We start from the raw sequence: 20,810 nt of genomic DNA on the forward strand, positions 1-20,810 counted from the left end.
GGATATTAGAGTGCACACTTCTTAAAACCATATCACTACTAGACGCAGAACATCATTTGAAACTTATTCAAAATATTAGAGCTGACTTTTATATATCAGTTGCCAATTAAAATTCTCAGAAATTAGAATCAGGAACAATAATATAAGTTCAGACAAGGAAAATCGAAGACAAATGCGATATATCAAGCTCTTGCTACTACACACTACTAAATGAGAATAAAACCATCACAACTCATACTTAGACATATGAAAAGTCTTCGATATAGTCAATCATGAGATTCTATTGGCAAAATTGGAAAAGTATGGAATAAGACGAGTTGCACTGAATATTATTCAATCTTATTTGATAGACGAAAATAAAAGAAAATACGAGCACGGGATATAATGGACACATAAAAATCTGAGTCAAAACACTTTGAGATAAGTCCTCAACAAGGATCCGTTCTAGGTTTGTTGTTGTATGTTATACAGTTCTGAATTACCTTCAGAACAAGGTATCACCCCATTTAAGATTTTAGGGGTTGCTATCATCACGCTCACAGGATTGATACAAATTGGAACCAACCATATAAAAGTCCCAAAGTTTACCTTTTTTGCATTTTTTCTGATTTTTCAAATTGACACACTGCATAAATGAATGAACTAGTGCGTGCAATAACTCAACTTTGACATCACTGACATTTTTTCTCATTTGTTACGCAAATCAAGAAGAGTAATTGAGGAAATTGATTACATCGCAATTATAGACAAATCTGTCATAATTCCGACAATAAAAGTTACATGTGTTAAATCCTCAAGAACTCGACCTTTTTTATAACACCAATATAACGAAAGCACGTCTACTCAATCATTTAACTGAAGCAAATATATTTCCGCGTTCTAATTCCTAATTCCAATCTCACATCAGTATTATTTCATAAACGTCTGATGTTCTAATACCAATAAACACTTTCCAATCTTTCAACTAATATTACAAAAGATTCACGTGTCAACACTGTTAATAGTCTTCAATTTGCCCATTTTTCAATGTTTCAGTTACATAATAATCCTACAACTGTAACTAATGAAAGTGCCTCACAATTTATGCACTTTTCAACGAATAGATTTACAGTTATTACCAATTATCCGACTGTTTGTTATAAAGTTCAAGAAAAGAAATTTCCTATTCCATCAATCATTGGCAATCTGGCAAATGTTTTATTGCAGTACTCTTCGCTAATACAAGCATCGAAGTTTTTATAAGTGGCAGCCAACATTTTTTTTCTGCGATTAAGTTGAATCGAGTTTAGGTTATTTATGACCGAAACTAGATTGTGTGCACACAACTTTCTATTTTGATCTTTTTCGGTTTTATCTCATTTGGAAGACGGCATAACGAAGATTGTTGATTTGACATTTTCAATTTCAGTGCTTCGAGTATATCTGAAAGCTGTTCCAGTGGAAGCATCAATGGTGAATCCTTCTATCTCCATAACCCACAAGAAGTTATCTACAACAGAGTGAAGGATCTATTTCAGGAACAGAATCATAAGCAGCAGAATAAGAAACATCTCTCTGCCCTCACTGGTGAGTTCTTGTTCTTGTTATAAACTCGAGAGATTTCATTGATTTTGTTCACTGCCAACGGAGACATGTCTTCGATTGTTTTTTTGTAACTGACTAGCCGAGCTCTTCAAAAGCAAACAGAATACTACTAGTTCGTCAATGTGGACGCGCTCACATAAATACATCGTCAAAAGTCTTGGCCGCCCCTATCAACTCTCAACTTGTTAAATGTAATATGACAATTTTTTGTGTGTGAATTCTTTACTATCACTTAAATGAAAACAATAAACCAGCAAAATATGTTTCTTGTTCGGGAGTATACAGGTGTTTTCGAGGTTAATCAGTTTTCAGCGAATAACGATAGTTGTAATATTGAGAATATTCTGTGGAAAATGCCGAAACATCTAATTTCTCAGTTTGACCGGGCAAGAATAGTAGCCTTACATCAAGAAGCTTTGTCGAACCACCAGATTGCGCAACGTTTGAATGTTCCACGTACTTCAGAAAGGCGCAAAGTGGTCCTTTTCCAGGAAATTGGTGGTCTTGCCCGGAAACCTGTGTCTTGTCGACTCAGAATAAAATCTGCAAAGGGAAGACCATTATATCGCGAATTTTACTCGAAGGAATGGAACGATATCTGTAACAGCCCTTCGAAGTCATTTTTTGAGAACCAATTGACGGGTAGTCTCAACCAGTACTATAAGGAGACGATTGCATTCCTCAAGAAGATCTTTAAGAATACCTCGGCTATCACCTGGACATAGAGCTAACCGTCGGCAATGGGCAGAACATCACCAAGACTGGCTTTTATCACAATGGCGCAATGTACTTTTTTCGGACGAGTCACGATTCGGTTTACAAAGTGATAGACGACAAGAAAGGGTTTGGGGAGGTCCAGGCAGACTTAAGCGACTCAATTTCGCCCGGGAAGTTGTGCCCTTTCAAGGCGGATCAATAATGTTCTGGGGGGTATAATGTTCGGTCGCCGTACCCCTCCTAGTAACTTTGAATGAACAATGACTGGTGCCATCAGAGTAGAAAATATCATTGAATCATATTGTTCCTCTGCGCAACCAATATTTGGGAATTATTTCATTTAACAGGATGATAACGCCCCACGAAGGGTTCAAAACATTCTTCAAGAGAACAATATCCAAAGAATGAACTGGCCAGCAAACTGACCAGATATGAATCTAATTGGGCACTATGGGATTACTTATGGAGAGCAATATCCAATCGTCCAAGCCATCTTCAACTTTTCAGGAAATGAGTTTAGTCCTTCAGGTAGAATGGAACGTTTTGTCTGAAAATTTCACTAATGACTTGATTCGTAGGATGCTTAGGCGTATTGGGCAGTTGTTTGAAAGAAAAGGTGGTAATACGGACTATTGAATTTGTTGTTGTTGAATAACTATAATCAATCAAAAATAAATAATCGATAAATTTAGGTTTTTGCTCTTTTTTCCTATTTTGTCTCATCCTGCATAAAACAAAGAATAACAAACAATGATTTTCCATCAAATTCATTTCAGTTGAAATAGAGGAGAATATTCATCTCATTTCCAGAAGATAGATTGTTTATTTCTTGCGAAACCTAGAGGGGGGGTCAAGATTGTCGGTTTTTCTAGGAGCCTTTGGTTCACGATTATGTGAAGTAGATGTACCTTCTCATTGAAATACAGCAGTTGCTATCGCCATCGGCTCGCCAGTGGGTACTCGTCTTTAGATATATAGGGAATATATCTTTAGGTGTTTTTCGAAGAATTATGGTTATTATGAATCCATGACATTGAAATTAATAATCAATCTCTGACAGCTTTTCACATCAAGCGCTGTAATTTCTCTCAAAATTAGGATATCTGTTAACGGATCATTCCACAGATGTTCTGAATAAAACCTGAATAAAACTTAAATTTTCATGTTTACTCTTGTATTTAACAAGAAATGTTGTCAATGAGAACGGCTTCTGAACACTCGAGAAGGTTGAAAGAGAAGAGAAAATAAAACACAAACTTCTTTGAATTTTGTCTGTTTCTCTAATTTTGCCTGTGTGTATGTGCACTTTAAAACATTGATTTTGGAGAGGAAAGTGGGAGTTGGCGGAATTTTTTTTCGACCCATAAAAAATTGTTTAATGGATTCGCCTTCAACAAACAATCGACGAACAGATCTCCCAGTGCTATCGACGGTGATTTTAATGAAAACAAAGCACACATTGTTTACCCATCTCGATGTAGTGAGCCTCCGACAGAATACTGCACCAAACAATAATTACAGATTGAATGCAATAACCTCGGATGTAATAATTAAAATATTGAAACGGAGTTCCTGGTTCAGTCCCCTGAATGATGTTCAGGTATCGAACTGGTACAGAAGTTTCTCTAATCAGCATAAGCAGCTTGCGCGTGAACATTGGAAAAGTGCACAGGAATTTACATTTCTAATGTGAAAATTACAAACAGTCGGTCTTGTTCAACTGTTGAGTGGAAGTGATTACTGGAGTTTGTCATTGTTTTTATGGAAAAAATTTTCGACAATGGGTAAGACGAATGAGAAGGCATAACAAAACGACTTTTACTGAACAATGTTTTATATGTTATTTTTATTATAATTTATTATTTTTATTATAATTTCTCACTTCCTTTTTCTTTTAGTTTTAAAGGTTTGGATTTATCTGGACCATTATATATATTATATTCTTGCCACTTCAGAAATCAAAAACATTTTTTAATGATATACACTAACAGGGGCAGTCAATATTGCTCGATCGTTCGATAACTCTTGGGAATTTTGGGCTAGGGGAATAGTTCAAGAAGAATGGCAGAATGGACAATACTCAGTGCATAAACTTCAATAATTTTTGACTTTACAGGCTGGGCCGAAAGTGGTGAAACTCGATACCACTCAATTTTTTTTAAATGAGAACCCAATTTTCATGTCATACTTATAATTTTAATGAAATCCTGATTTCTAAATACTCCACTTTTACCCCTGTGGTACTTTTTGACGTAGGCCACTTTTTTCGATAAATTTCATGAAAATAATGGTCTAAACTGAAGATCATATCTTAAAAGCCGAATGTTTTTTTTTTAATTGAATTTAATTGAAAAGTTTTCAAGTCTTCTGTAAATCATCATTCAACATCATTTAAAAAAATATTCAAGTTAGGCACAACGTGTCTTAACAAAAATGAAGCTCCTCACTAGGATATTCAACAGGCAAAAAAAATCAGGGTATTTAACAATTAAATTTTTCAAAAAAAATGGTCAAAAAGCACCACAGATGAATTATGACAAGTAGGGTATTTCCATAGAATAATGAAGATAGATAGAGGAAGTATACGCAGTTTTCACATGTCCCCAACATGGTTAGATTACATTGTCGAATTGTGATATATTTTTAAATCCACAATTTTACTATATCGTTCTGAATGTATATTACATTGAATGAAATATTTATTTGAGCAATTCCCGATTGAAAATGAAAATTTTAATATTTGGAATCCGATATTTTTCCTAACTGTGGAATTTATAATAAGAAGAATATTTATTATTTTCTGTATCTACCTGCTGAAATCCAAGGTTTGGCAACTTTTGCTCTCCTAGTGTCATCGGTTGTCGTCGTTTGACGCGCTTGAAGTTTGTCTTCTGAATTTGATATATTTAGGTATTCATTTCAATATATTTTGAGTTAATATGAAACTTCAAATCCCTATGCGACATATAAGAAGTGCCTCCTTTGTGGAGAAACTTATAATATATTTTAATTTTCGCGCACCTTAATTGTCATGTTGGGGACAAAAATTGTTTACTGAAAATGACGTATGCTCCCTCCGATTTTCGGACCAGGCTGTAGAGTCAAAAACAATTTAAGCTTATGCGCTGAGTACTGTCCATTCCGTCAAAATTCGAATCATTCTCCAGCTCAAAATTTCCATCGAATTATCGACCGATTAAGAACTATTGACTCACTCTGTGGAATTTCCTCTTATATGAAATTGTATCAAAATGCTCAAATTATCATAAAAAGTCACTCTCATCGAAATTTGATAGCATTCAGTAATATTTTCCATCATAGGCTGGCCCGTTATTAAAACAATGTCTAATTCAACGAAGCGTGGAAATATTAAGGCGATCCATGTCTTTTTTATGGTGGTTGTCCTAGGCTTCTATGTTCATGTTATGCCTCGGTTTTGAGCTACATACGTTTAATTGGTGATAAATTAGGATAACGTTAGTTCTACCAGCGTTTTTTCATTGCTTGGATGATATTCGGGTTGAGATGCTCCACTTTTATCTCTCGATTCTGGACAATTTTTCTTGCGTGTTGTTTAGAGAATGAAAGCACTACCTTTCATTCGATTTTGTGAGAGTTAAAGATGTTTTTTCATTTCTTGAGACTGCGTTATTTTCTTGTTCTCCATTCAAGGTTTTGAAATTCAGTTGAAGGTTGAAGCAATTCGAGGTAATGAAATAATTCACCGAATATCATTTATAGATGTCATTTTAATGACCTGGCCAGTGAACATTTTCATTACCAAAACAAAATTGCAGTTGTCATTGTCGATTTGATGATATGATCGGATGTAGGATGTTCTTGATATGTAATTTTGTTCATTTCTCTTCGAAATTTACGCGCTTCATATTGAAAAAAGCAAATTGACTGAACTCTATTTTCATTTAGGAATCATTTAGGAATTCCTTGAAATATGAATTCATTTTGAAGTCTATCAATTAAATTAAATAACTCAATAATAAAAATAAGAATCTGAATCTTCGATTCTGCTAGAGCTATAACTTTCTTGCTCAATTAAAGATCTTCCAATTCACTTTACAATTGGGGAAAGTAGTAATTCATACTTGGAGAAATTAGAAAAATTATACTATTACTAATCACGATATAATTTCGCGTTATATTAATTTGGTAAGGCCATTTGATTTAAATCTCATTGGACATACGTATATTATAATAACTTTTCTTTATTGGCCGAATCAATTACAACGATTACTCCATAAACGCGAAAGATGAAAATGAATCTGACAATCTGCTCAAATCAACGATGATTCAGCAAGAAATTATAGAAATATAGTTTTTCAAAAGTGGGTATAAATAGGTATTTGACAGGTCCTTCACCAATGAAAAGACATTTTTCTTGAAAATAACGCATAATAAAAGTAGCAACTATGAATATCTACGCTGTTCAAAAGATTTATTCAATTTTCCATAATATTATCAAATATATACATTATATGATATATATACAATTATATGATTTTTTAAGTACCAATTAAAAGTTTCTTGACAACTGTGACCTTTTGAAAAATAAAATTAGCTTCAGGTTATCCTTCTACACACAATAATTCACTAACTGATACAAATAATGCTAAGTAAACATAACCTGAAGCTACATAAGCGTACAACTTTGCTTCCGCCGTTTTTTATTCCGAAATTCGAGGCTTTATTGTAAAAAACTGGTTATACATTTATGATTCAAAGTATTGTCCATCGGTGGCTACTACTTTCTCCCATCTTTCGGGCAGCGTTGAAAAAATTGGTGGTGGTCAGCCAAGCCATGTGCCAATGATCGAAACAAGCCATAGTTCGAAGAAGCAAAGTCTGGTGAATACGGCTAGTGGGGTAGGAGTTCCCATTTCAACGTTTTTTCAACGTCCTGACCACTTTCGCAACATGTCTCTCGTTGTATTGCTGCCGTTTGCCTTTCAATGCTCGACCCAAACGCATTAATTGCGTTTGATAACGATTTAATGTATTTTTGTATTTTGTAATGTTTTTTTTTCTTCCAGTGAAAGTCGAAGTTCACTCCAGCAGCAGTGGAGCCGGGTCAGACGGGAACCTCAGCTCGTCAGATATATCAGAGAGGTCAGGTGACCACGACCACGAATACGAGGACATCTACATGGTACGCGAGGAGACGTTGAATCAGGACTCGCAGAGGAATCCTGCAGCTTCAGAAAAGACCATGGGAACGCAAAGGTCTCGATCTAGAGACAGCGGATCGCACAGTAGATCTGGTTCAGCCAGTTCTTCAAATTCAGGTTGTAACGTGATATTAAAGGTTTCACCCACGGTGAGTACTTCCAAACGGTTTTGCATCTTCTAGTTGATCTTGGTGAATCTGGTTAGCTGACACTACTAGGTTAGCCGAATATGAATGATATAGGATTTAAAAAAATAAGAATTATCTTTTATGGCATGACATACTCTGGCTTGTGTTCAATATTTTTTTACTCTCCCATACTTCTAGAAGTTTTTAAGTTTAACCATCTAATCTTGAGCTTGCGTTTTCACAATGACTTTCATTCTTTAGGAGGGGTTTCTGTTGAGCATAAGGTGTGTTTTGTGCGAAATAAAATTTTGAATTTCGATAAACACTGTCAATCTGCAGGTTTGATCTTCTTGTAATTCTTGAGGACTTTTTTCCATATAATTTTCATCAAGTAATTTCTGTTATATAGCTTTGATTTTATAAGATCATTATTTTGATTCACTGAAAGAAGAGAGACAATCTCTTTTTGTTGCTGCTCTAGTAGGTTCATTTCAAATCTCTTCTCCTTATCAGAAATTATCTCTACAGTCACCATTCAGAATGATATACATTATTTTGAATATATAATATTCTTTTTGTGATAAATCTATCATCAAATGGATAGGTATGACACTGTTTTGATACGTTCCGCAGATCAATAAATTCTACTGATTACTTTTGATATTGTATTTACTTTATATTTTCTTTACTGGTACATCAAATATTAACAACAGTTACTATAGCTGGTTGACTGAGTACCTTTGTCTTTATTGACTAAATATCTTGACCCATACACCAGTAATGTCCCCATTCATTGTAAAAAAACAACCATTACTTATCATTGTTAATTTGCCTATAACACAATATAGAAGCTTTTTTTGAGATGGGAATGACATTATTGTAGTTGAAAAGCATAATGAACTACATACCTACGTTAATGTTATATTTCTTGATGCTTCTCTAAATCTACACTTTTAGAGTAATCAGGAAAATCGAAGCTTGCAACAGAATTTGAAATAATGTTTCATTTTCTCACTACCTTCGGGAGATACCTACTTCAAAACATGGCAGAATCCCGTGTTTTTTATCTGAAGCTACCCTTGATAAAAATTTTCATCCTTTACTTATATCTAGTGGGCAAAGTACATAACCTTATATGTAATTCAGATACCTATTGATTTTCTTACTTATATCTAGACTACAGTTACTGCTCATTGATTCAGAACTCCATATTCATAATGAAATATTGAAAATAGACTAAAATTTAAGCATTTTTGATTACTTCCAGACAAACGGCGATGCATCCAAAAAAGAGAAAAAGGAAATCGGTAAACTCAATGAGTTTCTTCCAAAGCCCCAGAAGTACGAAAAAGCGGACAAGGTTAAGGCTAAGAAGGATTGGAATGAGAGTGGCCTGAGTTCCTCACCTTCTGTTCTGAGTTCAGAAGAAGAGGTATCTAACAATGTTTCATGAGTTTCTTGAAATTACAGTATATCGCAGATTTTCCTATTGAAATTAAAGTTTGCTTCAAATTTCTAATTTAACCACGTATTTTTGAGATGTGAGCGTTGACCGACTTTTAGTTTCAATTTTGTTCATTCACTGGTTTTGTTTTATTCGGATAGTCACATATTCGTTGAATACTACATTTTATTTTTATAGTCATATTCTCTAACCAGTACACTAGGCCAGTTTCGTATCTATTTCTGGGCTGATTTCTGTTCGGCATGCTTGTTTCAACATGCTTTTTTGACTGGTTTACTGTAAGAATGTAATCCTGTTTGAAGTTATATTTATGTTAAGTTCATAAGTAATTAAGAGAATAACATAATAGTCCGGGAGCCAGTAACAGATATACCTGACCAAGTTCCTCTCAAACAGTAATTAGTAGATGCATCAGGTAATAGTAATAAAAAGCCTCGTGAACGTCAGCTGCGACTCTGCTGGGGGGAAGAGCGGCGGCAGCCCCCCAAATACGAAGAAAAAAAAAAATTAATTCAGTCATTTCCTCCCAACTGAAAATTTGTCAAATTGTAGCTAACCCAATATCTAGACGAAAAAATACAATCAGCTGGCTATAGCATGGTGGATTATACGTCAACTGGTGCCTCAAACATGACAAAAAAATTTTCAGTGACAGCTCTGATAGCGACTCTGGTAATGAATCAGAGAGTGCCACACAAGCGAGAAAAGGACTTTCTCCACATGTTGCACAATTATATTTAGTTACTTCCACTCTATGATTCAGTATCAGAGTCGCTTTCAGAGCTGTCATAGAAAATATAATTTTTTTTTTTCATGTTTGAGGCACCAGCTGACGTATAATTCACCATGCTATAGCCAGCTGATTGTATTTTTTCGTCTAGATATTGGGTTAGCTACAATTTGACGAATTTTCAGTTGGAAGGAAATGACTGAATGTATTTTTTTTTTCTTCGTGTTTGGGGGGCTGTCGCCGCTCTCCCCCCCAACCGAGTCGTGGCTGACGTTCACGAAGCTTTTTATTACTATTATCTGATGCATCTCACCAAGTATCTATCGAGAGGAAATAATCAACCAAATTTGCACCTGGCTCCCGGACTATAACATTTTCGGCATTTATCATTGATTGAAAAATAAGTAGATAACGCATGGAGAGAGGAGAAATTCCATAAAAAAAATAGGTGAATGTTTGAAATTGATTAAAATAGCATTTTAAATAATTTCAGATATTAACCAATTTTTTTTATGAAATTTCACCTCATCGGTGGCTTAGTTAGTGAGAGCGCTGTACTAGTGATTCTGAGGTTGCGGGTTCGAGTCTCGCTCGGGGGGTACTTTTTCCGGAATTTCAAAAATTGTCTGTGAGCTATCGAATATCATGATATTATGTTGAATTCCATACCTGACTCGAGTATCAACAATAAACTAGAAAGCATGCGCAAATCAAGCACGGATCGTCAGGCTCAGAAATAGGTTTATACCAAACGAGTTCTTGTCAAACGAACCTTCGAATTTTTGCTACTCCTCATTAAATGCTTTTGACATCATCAGGTCGAGAAAACTAAGCTTGGTGTACGTCATTCCGTACCTGCCAATACGACCGCAACAGTCAAGAGTGAAACACAAGACAGCAAAATATTGAAGAGGGTGACATCAGTACCAGTCATCTCTCCACCTCCCCCTCCACCACCACCTCCAACCAACAACGTCAAATTGATGAAAGCAAGAAGTGTTATAGAAGATGACGAACCAAGAGGTGCTGAAATCGTAGAGGTTGTAGAGGAACCCACCGTCAGACCTTCGGATGTTGTTAAAGGGATGGTTAGAAGTATATCTGCCTTATGTGAGTATAGAATTATATAATTATAGACTATATGGGTTTGGGTACTTTGAATGTACACTGCGCAAAAGAATTAACGCACATTATGGAAATCTCAAATTTATTCTACAACTGAAGGTGTTCTCAATGATAATTATTTTTATCAGAATTATGCATGCATATGTTATCCACTTTCAACGTTTTTCTTCAATACAGATGTTTTTTCCCATTGGGAATAAAAAAAGATGAGATTATCAGATTTTGAATGTATTGGCTCCATTCTGAAATCAGTTGTTCTCGATCAATTCTAGTGATCAATAGTTTTTCTTTCGTTTGATTTTCTACACTCGATCGCTATGCAACGCGAAACACGCAATTTGACCCAAGAGGAATATGCCCAAGCGGTAGTTTTGCGAGAAGAAGGGTGGACATACACAAGAATTGCAGAAAGGTTTGGAGTTTCCCATACAAGTGTGTCCAGAATGTTGCAGCGATTCAGGGAGACAGGTATAAATGTCTGAAGACCAGGACAGGGTAGACCACGGGTAACAACTGCCATTCAAGAACGTTACTTGAGAGTTTCTTCGTTGAGACAACGGTTTAAAACCGCTCGCCTCCTTCAAAATCAGCTTGAGCAAACTCATGGGGTGCAAATTAGCACTCAGACAATAAGAAATCGCCTCAGAGAATATGATTTAAGGCCTCGTGTCGAGGCAAGAGGCCCAGCTCTTACCCCAGCCCATCGAAGGGCGCGTTTGGATTTTGCGAGAGAGCATATCCATTAGGAAGAGGCTGATTGGGAAAGAGTTTTCTTCACAGATGAGTCTAGATTCTGCCTCTACCATTGTGATCGACGTTCCCTTGTATACAAACGTCCACATGAAAGATATGCTCCGTGCACTCTTTCCCAATCAGCCTCTTCCCAATGGATATGCTCTCTCGCAAAATCCAAACGTTTCTCGTTTTCTCAAGAAAACCCGTTACAGTATAAATTTGTCACGTTGTGGTATCCAGTATCCACTGATTTTATTAGTTCCAAAGGGAATGAACTTTCAATTTCAACAATTTGTTATTTCCATCCCTTCTTGATTTCTGGTCTAAATCATAGAATTTTATTTCATGAACTTCGTTTGATCAAGCAACTGAACAGATCTTCCGAAAATTGCTGGATAAAAAATATACTGTCCTATAACAATTCGAAAAAAATTTCTCGGGTTACTAAGAATGATTCTTTGGTTTGATTCCTTAGATAGGCCTTTTCGATGAACACCCTGATTTGCTACAGCAGCAACAAGGGAAGGTGGATCTTCAAGATCTTCTTGATTTGTATGATCGCATCTTGAAGATAAATCTTTCACGCTATGGAATATCACCTTTACTAAAGGAGTCCTCTAAGTTCAATGAATCAGCCCTTGTTTCTTTGGTTTTCATACTCATTTCACAAAGTTAACAGATAATCTTTGATTTTTCATAATACAGTCCATAAAAAATGAAAGACATATTGAATTAATAAAGGTTGCATAACATAGCTCATATTATTGTTGAGAAAGTATAAACTAACCATATTTGTCAGCGTAATGGAACATAGTGAGCCTAACCACATTTTCCAATATTTTTAAAAACATACAAACACCAAGTAGTTGCAGTAATTCGCACTGATTCAGAATAAGCCAAATAATATAAACATTATAAAATAGATACCTTCCAGTGAACATGAAGACTTGATATTCATACTTCTTACTAAAGCCAATAAAGAGTGCTAATATTACAAAAACCTCTGTCACAAAGTTAGGACCTCTCTGTTGTAAAATTCGGAGGTTTTATGGTAGTTAGGGAAATTCAGGGAAAATCAACTAGACCACGGCTAAAAGTGTAATGTTCATTCTTCTTAATTTGAAACTCCATTGTATCAATCTATTGCATCTTCAACAATCTGGCAGAGCTTCGTCTTCCAGAAGTTTTGCTGTAATTATTTATTACTCATATTTATACTCTGCAGAAATGATCCTCAAACAGGTCACACACGAGATTCTGGTTTATTATTTAGGTCAGCACAATATCATTTTTCATTAACCATTAATACATTACTCAGACGAAAAACTGTCTAATGATTCTTACAGACCATAACAAAAATCAAACAGTGTTAAACTTCAGATACATTATCTTCCTATTAATCATTCGTGGATTATGCGATCCCAAAATGAACGTTGAAGGAGCCATAAAGGAGAAAATGATTCTCATCATTGAAAATGTATTTGTAGATGTAGATAATTGCATTCATGCTCAATTGTTGTGGTTTTTCTTTCATTTAACCATCCATATTTACATATCACATAGACCTATTATTATCAATGGATTTCTATATAGAAACAGAAAGGCTGTAATTCGAATCTTGCATTCTCATTGATGCACACTTTGAAGGAATATATAGATGATTGGTATAAATCGTTCGAATGAGTTTGATATACTCTTGAAGAAAATAAAAGAGAAGAGAAAATTGAAGAGGTATTATTGAATTCATTTCGAAGTTCATTTTGGGATTTTAATGAATTTGTATTCCGGGAAAATATCTTCTTTTTCAAGAGTTTAATTCGAGCATAAAGATTCCCGGAAACGAAAATGAAATTGGTTGAATATGGAAATGTATACTTTCCTTTAACGTATTCATCTGTATATTTAATGGATTTCGTCTCAATTTTACCAATGCTCTAGAAACCTCGAATACCTAATCAAATGTCGGGTTGAGAATGAAATCTAATTAAAGCAATTTTTTAGGAAGCCGACATCCATCCTTCAATAATTATCATTATTGCCAATTAGTTCGCTAACTTAATATGGAAGAAGATTCATATCTACATTCTACAACTAGATTGCAATCTGTGAGGCAGATTGTTGGTCTGCATTTGAATAATTCATTTAACGTTTACTTCTGTGTGTTTTGGTCATTCAGGCTAACCTATTGAATAATTAATGAAGAGGTTTGAGACAACACTCAACGAAAATTCATCACAAATTATAATGAATTTTGTTTTGTTTTTGATAAAATGATTTTGAATAAAGTTTCTCAATGAATCCAATCTGAAGGTTTTTGCATTATTCAATATCAAAATTGAATTGAATCAATTCAATCGTATTGACAGAAATTCATTTTACATAAAGATAATAAAAACTCAAATTTTCGTTAGAAATATCTAATACATAAGGATTCAGTCCTTACTTGGCAGAAATTCATTATAAATAAAATGAAACAAAATTATTTCCACTGGGTATTTAATTGTTAGCTACAATTGTTTTGCCACACTGTGGCTTCATCAGGCTACATTTCTGACTGATAAGAGTACAGAGTTTTTGGAAACTTATAGGTTACAGGTTATAGGTTACAGAAAAAAAATAAATCCGGTGTCTACAAGTTAATCTGTAATGATTGCCTTATGGTTTATATTGGACAGACAGAAAGATCTTCCAAGGAAAGGATGAACGAACACCAAAAGAGCTATACATCTGATAGATAGAATTTAACACCTTTAATAACAACTTCGACATTCTCCATTCAGAAAACAGGAGCATAAGATTAACACTCTAGAATCCCTAGAAGTAAACAGCTATAGTACCCAAAATATTCTGTTGAACGTACAAACAGATGTAAACTCATCCCCTTTATTGAATTTCTTCCGATAGTTTGAAAATCCCAGGCGGCAAATTGTACAATATAACGTTGAAGTTTACTATATCCTATCGAATATTTTTCTGCCAAAGTCGAATTTTTTTTCCTATATAAGTTTCCAAAAACTCTTTACTCTGTAATCAGTCAGAAATGTAGCCTGATGAAGCCACAGTGTGGCCAAACAATTGATGAATTGAGCCAATATTCAATGGGTCTCAACTGACAACCACTATGCTCCTCTTATATTTCAGTTATTCTATTTCCAAGACTCAAATAATCAGTTTGAGCCAGTCAATTCCTGAAAATGCTGTTCTAAACTATTTAGATGATTGTTTTATTGATTTGCTGAGTGTGTTATTTCAAAAATAGACTAATTTGAAGGCGTTACAATAAATCTTATTGGTTAAAACATAGTTTACATTTGATTGATCAGTTTTAGGTAAACTTTCCACGTAATAGTTCATAATTCGTTTCGCAGTTGAAAAATTTGATCGAACGGCGATACAAGTCATTGGTTTTCGCGAAAAAACAGCTTCAATGCACTCAATACATGAAAACAAGATCAGTTTCGAATATGCCATCATGCCTTGGATTCAAAATCAAGAACGCTTCAGCTTCAAATCCCCTCACGGTCACCAAATGCGAAAGCGTAATAAATTCGCGATAACCCCTAAAGCCTAGACAACAAAAAGAGAAACCCCCCTTTGGAAGGTGACCTACAAATCACATTTTGACGCAGACGTACGCTATCCAGCCTCAATTACACTGAATATTTTCACTAACTATAACACATACTTATCACACCATGAAACCAACAGTTCTGAATAAAACAAAAGTGATTAGGCGTCCAACCGTCCGTGCATTTAGCCGGGTGGAATGATACCCAGCCAACTGAACTAATAAATTCAGCGGATTCGAGGATGCCCCTTCTCTGATGAGCTCATTTTGCGTTTTCAGCCTCTCGCCGTTTGAACTCCTCCTGCTCGGACCTGACCATAGTCAGTTTGGGCACGGATACCGATGAGAGATCGTCCCTGTCGGGTCCCAACCTGGTGAACAAGCAGCGCGTGCTACCCTTCGTGCCTCCCACCTTCCCAGGCATCAGCCCTAACTCCAACCACCTGATCAAGCCTTCGGAGTACTTGCGCAGCATCAGCGACAAAACTTCTCTGACCGGCAGCATGAGAAGCAAGTCGGAGAGCGAGGACACCTTCCCCGTGGTGTTGGAGGAACAAAGGGTTGGAGGACCTCCACCACCTCCACCTCCTGCTCCGAAGTTCGAAGACCACCACGAGAGGGAAGAGAGAGACAATGAGAGGAAAAAGGGCTTGCAACCTTTGTCGGCTATCAGCATCCAGGATTTGAACTCCGTGCAGTTAAGGAGGACGGATAAGATGGTGGCGTCGAAGACTTTTTCGGCGCCTACGAGGTCGGTGAGTCTGCAGAGTTTACAGTGCGAGCCTTTCTTGGCTGCCAAGACGGATCTTATTGCGGAGTTAAAGATGTCGAAGAATATCCATGGGATAAAGAAGATGAAGTTGGAGCGTGCTAAGAATGAGGTGTGTAGGGAGAAGGAGCTATATTCGGAGATATCGAGGCAGTTTTCTGCTACGAATTTCGTCGAGAAAGTAAGTTTTTATTTTTATTTATCTAACCCTAATGACGACCTCCGACCTCAAGAAATATTTCATTTGACAAGGCAAACAATATCTTTTAGGGTCCCTATATTTTTTATATATCCATTTGGATGATGATTTATTGATTGATAAAGGTGTACGAAGATGATATTTCAAACTCAAATGCTCTAAATCTGCTCTCTTGAAATATTACTTGGACGAACCTTTGCGTTAGATTTTGAAGGACTACTATAGATCACCTTCGAATTGATCTCATTGAAATTAAGAACCATGGACCTTTTATATCAAACTACCATGCAACTCACTTCTCACATTCTACTTTGCATTTCGTCATATTTTCAAAGTACAAGAAAGTGCAAAGCCAGGGCCAATTGCACAAAAATTCTTTGCTACTGTTTCTTGATATTGATCTTCGCAATTTCAATACTAGATTATTTTCGAGCAGCGTGATTCAATTGATGAATGGAAAGTGTACCAAAGGGCCTACAGCACCAAATAATTTTGCATGTTGTAAAATTTTCAAAGCGAAGAACAGTATTGTTGCAATGATCAGTGCTTATACCAAACTACAATTCTTCTTTAGATTTTCTCTTCGTAGTTTTCAACAATATTTTTATTTGTTCAGTTTAACTGTTGAAAGGCCTACTCAACCAAATGTATGCTCTGGCTTCAACATATTCCAGTAGGTTTATAGTTTATATACTAACCGTTTATTGACCAAAACTTAATTTTACTGACCTTCAAGCCTTTGAAACGTTCGATTCCACTATATGAATCCAAATTTTGTTGTCAACCACAACATACCTCAAAAGACCTGATAAAGCCACTCTTAGAAAATATTAGAATGATTATAGGTTTTGAATCTGCAATTTCTTTTTTAATTGAGGTGATTACCATGCCTAGTTCAATGTGTTGAATCATTAGTTTTCAGTTCCATTAGAGACAATACGATTGAGTACATTTTTTTTGTAGTAGTTTTTGTTATAAAATCTTGCAAATATAAAATTGTATAGACAAAATTATTTCTCATTAATCAAATGCACTAGATTTCAAAGCAGAGACACAGATGATTGAAGATATACAATTTACTCTCTTCTGAGAAAATGGGAATTCTTCTGAATATTAAATTCGAACTTTCTAACACAAACTAATGAAACTAATGTGATATCGTTCCAAATTGTTCTGCTCTACCAATCACACAAATTAACAACCAACAATTAGAAAAATCGAAATAAACATTCTATTCTTACTAGTTTCTTATACAGTAAAAAGATATGAATATCTTAGTCATTTGTGAACAACACAGTTCTTCGAATGCCCCATATTCGATATTGTTTATTATGATATTTACAATTATAATTCTTCTTTATTAGTTCTGTTTGTGTTTTATGGACAAATACATTCTACTGTAAAGTTTCTCCGTATTCATTAGAGCTAACGAGAATAAACATCAACCTACTCCATTTTCTCCTGTTCATCACACTCAAGAATAATTTTTCAGATTCCTGACAAGGATAACACCGGAAATTTGATACCAGCATGGAAACGTCAAATGTTGGCAAAGAAGGCAGCAGAAAAAGCGAAGAAGGAATTAGAAGAACAACTTCTAAGAGAAGCAGAAGCGAAAAGACTCCAATCGATACCCCAATGGAAAAGACAACTTATGGCGAAGAAAGAAGAAACAGATAATAAAATAAAGTGAGTACCAAATGAATTGAAAGTAGGTATTACTTTTTCAAACCATATAATGGCCTAAGAATAAGGAAATCCTTAACTCTGAAAATATCTGATTGTTAAAGGTTTCACAAAGACCTAGAAAAAACGAAATAAAAGTATTATTTTCTATTATTTTTTTTCTCACTTAAGGTCTACAATTTACACACCAAAAGTGGTAGATAAGACACAAGAGAACCACCCTGCAGCCCATGAAAACCACGACGCGATGTCAAACAATGAAAATAACAACTACAAGAACAAGGAAGAACAAATGAAAGAAGACTTGAATAACAACAACATAGAAAATAGTAAAAATATGGAAAATATGAACACATCTTCATTAGATTCGAAAGAACAATCGGATGAAGAAGCCAACATTATTCCTTGGAGGGCGCACTTGAGGAAAACAAATAGTAAATTGAATCTCTTGGATTGAGAGTTCAATCATATATTATATACATATTTATTATCGGTTAAATCGCTTGGATGTGAATTTTGAAAATTCTCATCATCAAAGAACGGTCACATACTGCTGATGATTTGCGATGTAAAGAATTTCAGAGCTTTAGAAGTATCAATGAAGCAACAAATTTTTCGTATATTGGCTTTATTTTGTTCGCCTTGATTAGAATTGGCTCAATCAGGAGTGTTGAAAATCTGTTTTACAAATAACGCAAATTGGTAATTCGCTCTTTTTCGTATTTTGGTCCTTCACCTCTGATTAAATGTACCTTCGTTACCTTAGGTATCTGATTAGTATTCCACTAGGACTCAACCCTCTAAAATGCTTCAGAATTCAATGAGTACCTATAATTTGCTAAATTGAGCATATGTGACCGAGCTGTATATCAACCATAAAAAGTTTGCTATCGGTGGACTTTAGGGAATGCTGTGAATATGCCTTATGTATTTCCTTAAATTATTCAATATAGGTAGTTGCTAAGAACAATTTTGTTTTTCTATTTTCATCAAAAAACCATCCATGAATAGAAATCGAAGATGAGACAAAATTCGATCAATAAACAGGTATTTTCGAAATTAATCAACATGTAGAATCTGATAAATTTAATATGAAAGTAACCTGTTTTTTTCTTGGAAACTGTTCGCAAAATAAAGTTTCACCTGAGTAGAACTTCGAGTTACATCCACTCTCTTTTATATTATTCCAAAAAAATAATATGAATCAATATAAGAGCTTGAATTTTTAAAAAGCAGCTTTAAAAAATTTAAAAATAAACAAAACAAATTATTAAAAAAATTTATATGAAAAACTATAGGTCGCCAACAAAATAAATCAAAATTCCAAACTTCTCATCGATTTTTTTTCTTATGGATTATTCTTTCTACTCAAATAATAAGGAATTTGCCACACTGTAGAAACGGTGTAAATAAGAACTGAATTTATTAAGATAGTTCACACCTAAATTACATGTTGCTATTTGGATTTGTTATATCTCTGTATGAATTTTTTATTTCCTTTGGTGCTATTCAACTATTCCCAATAACTTTGTACTTTAATTTTGTATCTATTATATTGTATGTATTTAAAAAACGTCAATTTATTGTGATTTCCATAGATAATCATAGCTTGTTTATATTATCATTATTGTTGCTAAGTGAGAATAGAATGTATGATATTGAGTGAATGTTTTTCGTTGTGTAAATATGTAGACGTGTGAAAATTCATGATCCATCCATATTTCACCTGTGTTATGTTATGAACTACATTTAAGTTCCGAATTTGTTATTCAGTAATTGAAATTTGTTGAAATTTGCTGATATTTCGGTGGAGGCAGACCAATATTCCTAGATTCAAACACAACTTTGTATCACGTTTATATGCTGAATAAATATTTAAGAAGATTCTGCTCTTTCATTTTCCACTTTTTGCCAATAGGTTCTGAGATCTCTAATCGAATTAATAACTCAATTCATCCTGATAATATTAATATTCTTCTCAACTTAGAAATTATTTTAATTGTCTAGACTAGAGTGATCAATCAATCAATCAATAAGTTTATTAAGACAATTGTCAATAAACATACAATAATGTAATAATGATTGTGATTATTTTATAATTTACCCTAATATGGCCTCCCACAGGCAAAAAGGAAAAAAGTGAAGGTAATAAAATTCATATTTGACTTCATTTGAGGCAATCCATATGGACTGTGTTATTTCTTCAAAAAGCTCTTAATGTGCGGAACAAAATAAAATAAAACACATCTTCCATCTTCATATCGGAGCATAGTGATTCTGTCGTAGCACGGTTCTACTCCAAGTGGTACCGATTTAGAGAAAGATGCGCAGCCCACGATGACATCTATCGGATAAGCATAGAATCTTAGAATACCTCAAAAACTATGACGCCATTGGATTCTAGGGCTATTTCAATGAAATTGAGCCAGAAGCACAGAAAGAGTAACAGCTAGATCAGATTTGTTTCTGGCATCTTTGGTTTCATAAAAAATTAGCTTGGTATCACTCGACTGTTAACTGAGAAACTCAGCAATATCTATATCTATCTACGAATTTCGAACAGTCTGTATTACAAAGATGCTACCCCAGTGCCCCACCCAACTTTGGCCTTGCCGAAAATGATGAATTTGTCTTCAATTTCTCAGCGTCAAGTTCAAAGTTGAAATACCCTGTGCCGAAGGAATCTTCGTTTGTATAGTTCTGACACAGAATACTTCTATTACAATCGAATTCTACTACAGATTACTTCTCTGAGGTTTCATGAGATCGTAACAGGGGACACTACTGCACGAGTTTGTGGATTTAAGTAACAGAATGGTACAAAAGAGTCATAAAGTTATGAAATTTTTTTTTTTCATTTTACTAAATTAAATTCTTTATATTTCGAATCGTTTATTTATGGAAGGTTGATAGAACCAAGA

General features: G+C 34.8%; 1 protein-coding gene across 2 annotated transcripts in view; it reads left to right on the forward strand.

The window, feature by feature from the left end:
• Nucleotides 1–19,773, forward strand: part of LOC123682030 (ankyrin repeat domain-containing protein 12) — an 83,757-nt gene extending 63,984 nt beyond the window's left edge. For both annotated transcript variants that reach the window (XM_045620410.1, XM_045620411.1), the window contains 7 exons: nucleotides 1,409–1,566; nucleotides 7,350–7,633; nucleotides 8,880–9,044; nucleotides 10,626–10,917; nucleotides 15,515–16,185; nucleotides 17,696–17,892; nucleotides 18,061–19,773. In XM_045620410.1, the coding sequence (XP_045476366.1) occupies nucleotides 1,409–1,566; nucleotides 7,350–7,633; nucleotides 8,880–9,044; nucleotides 10,626–10,917; nucleotides 15,515–16,185; nucleotides 17,696–17,892; nucleotides 18,061–18,346 (2,053 nt within the window). In that variant the 3' untranslated portion in view covers nucleotides 18,347–19,773. The remainder of the gene's footprint in view (nucleotides 1–1,408; nucleotides 1,567–7,349; nucleotides 7,634–8,879; nucleotides 9,045–10,625; nucleotides 10,918–15,514; nucleotides 16,186–17,695; nucleotides 17,893–18,060) is intronic.
• The last annotated feature ends 1,037 nt before the right edge of the window (nucleotides 19,774–20,810 follow it).

This window comes from Harmonia axyridis, chromosome 6, assembly GCF_914767665.1.
Source record: "Harmonia axyridis chromosome 6, icHarAxyr1.1, whole genome shotgun sequence".
Taxonomy (NCBI): Eukaryota; Metazoa; Arthropoda; class Insecta; order Coleoptera; family Coccinellidae; genus Harmonia; species Harmonia axyridis.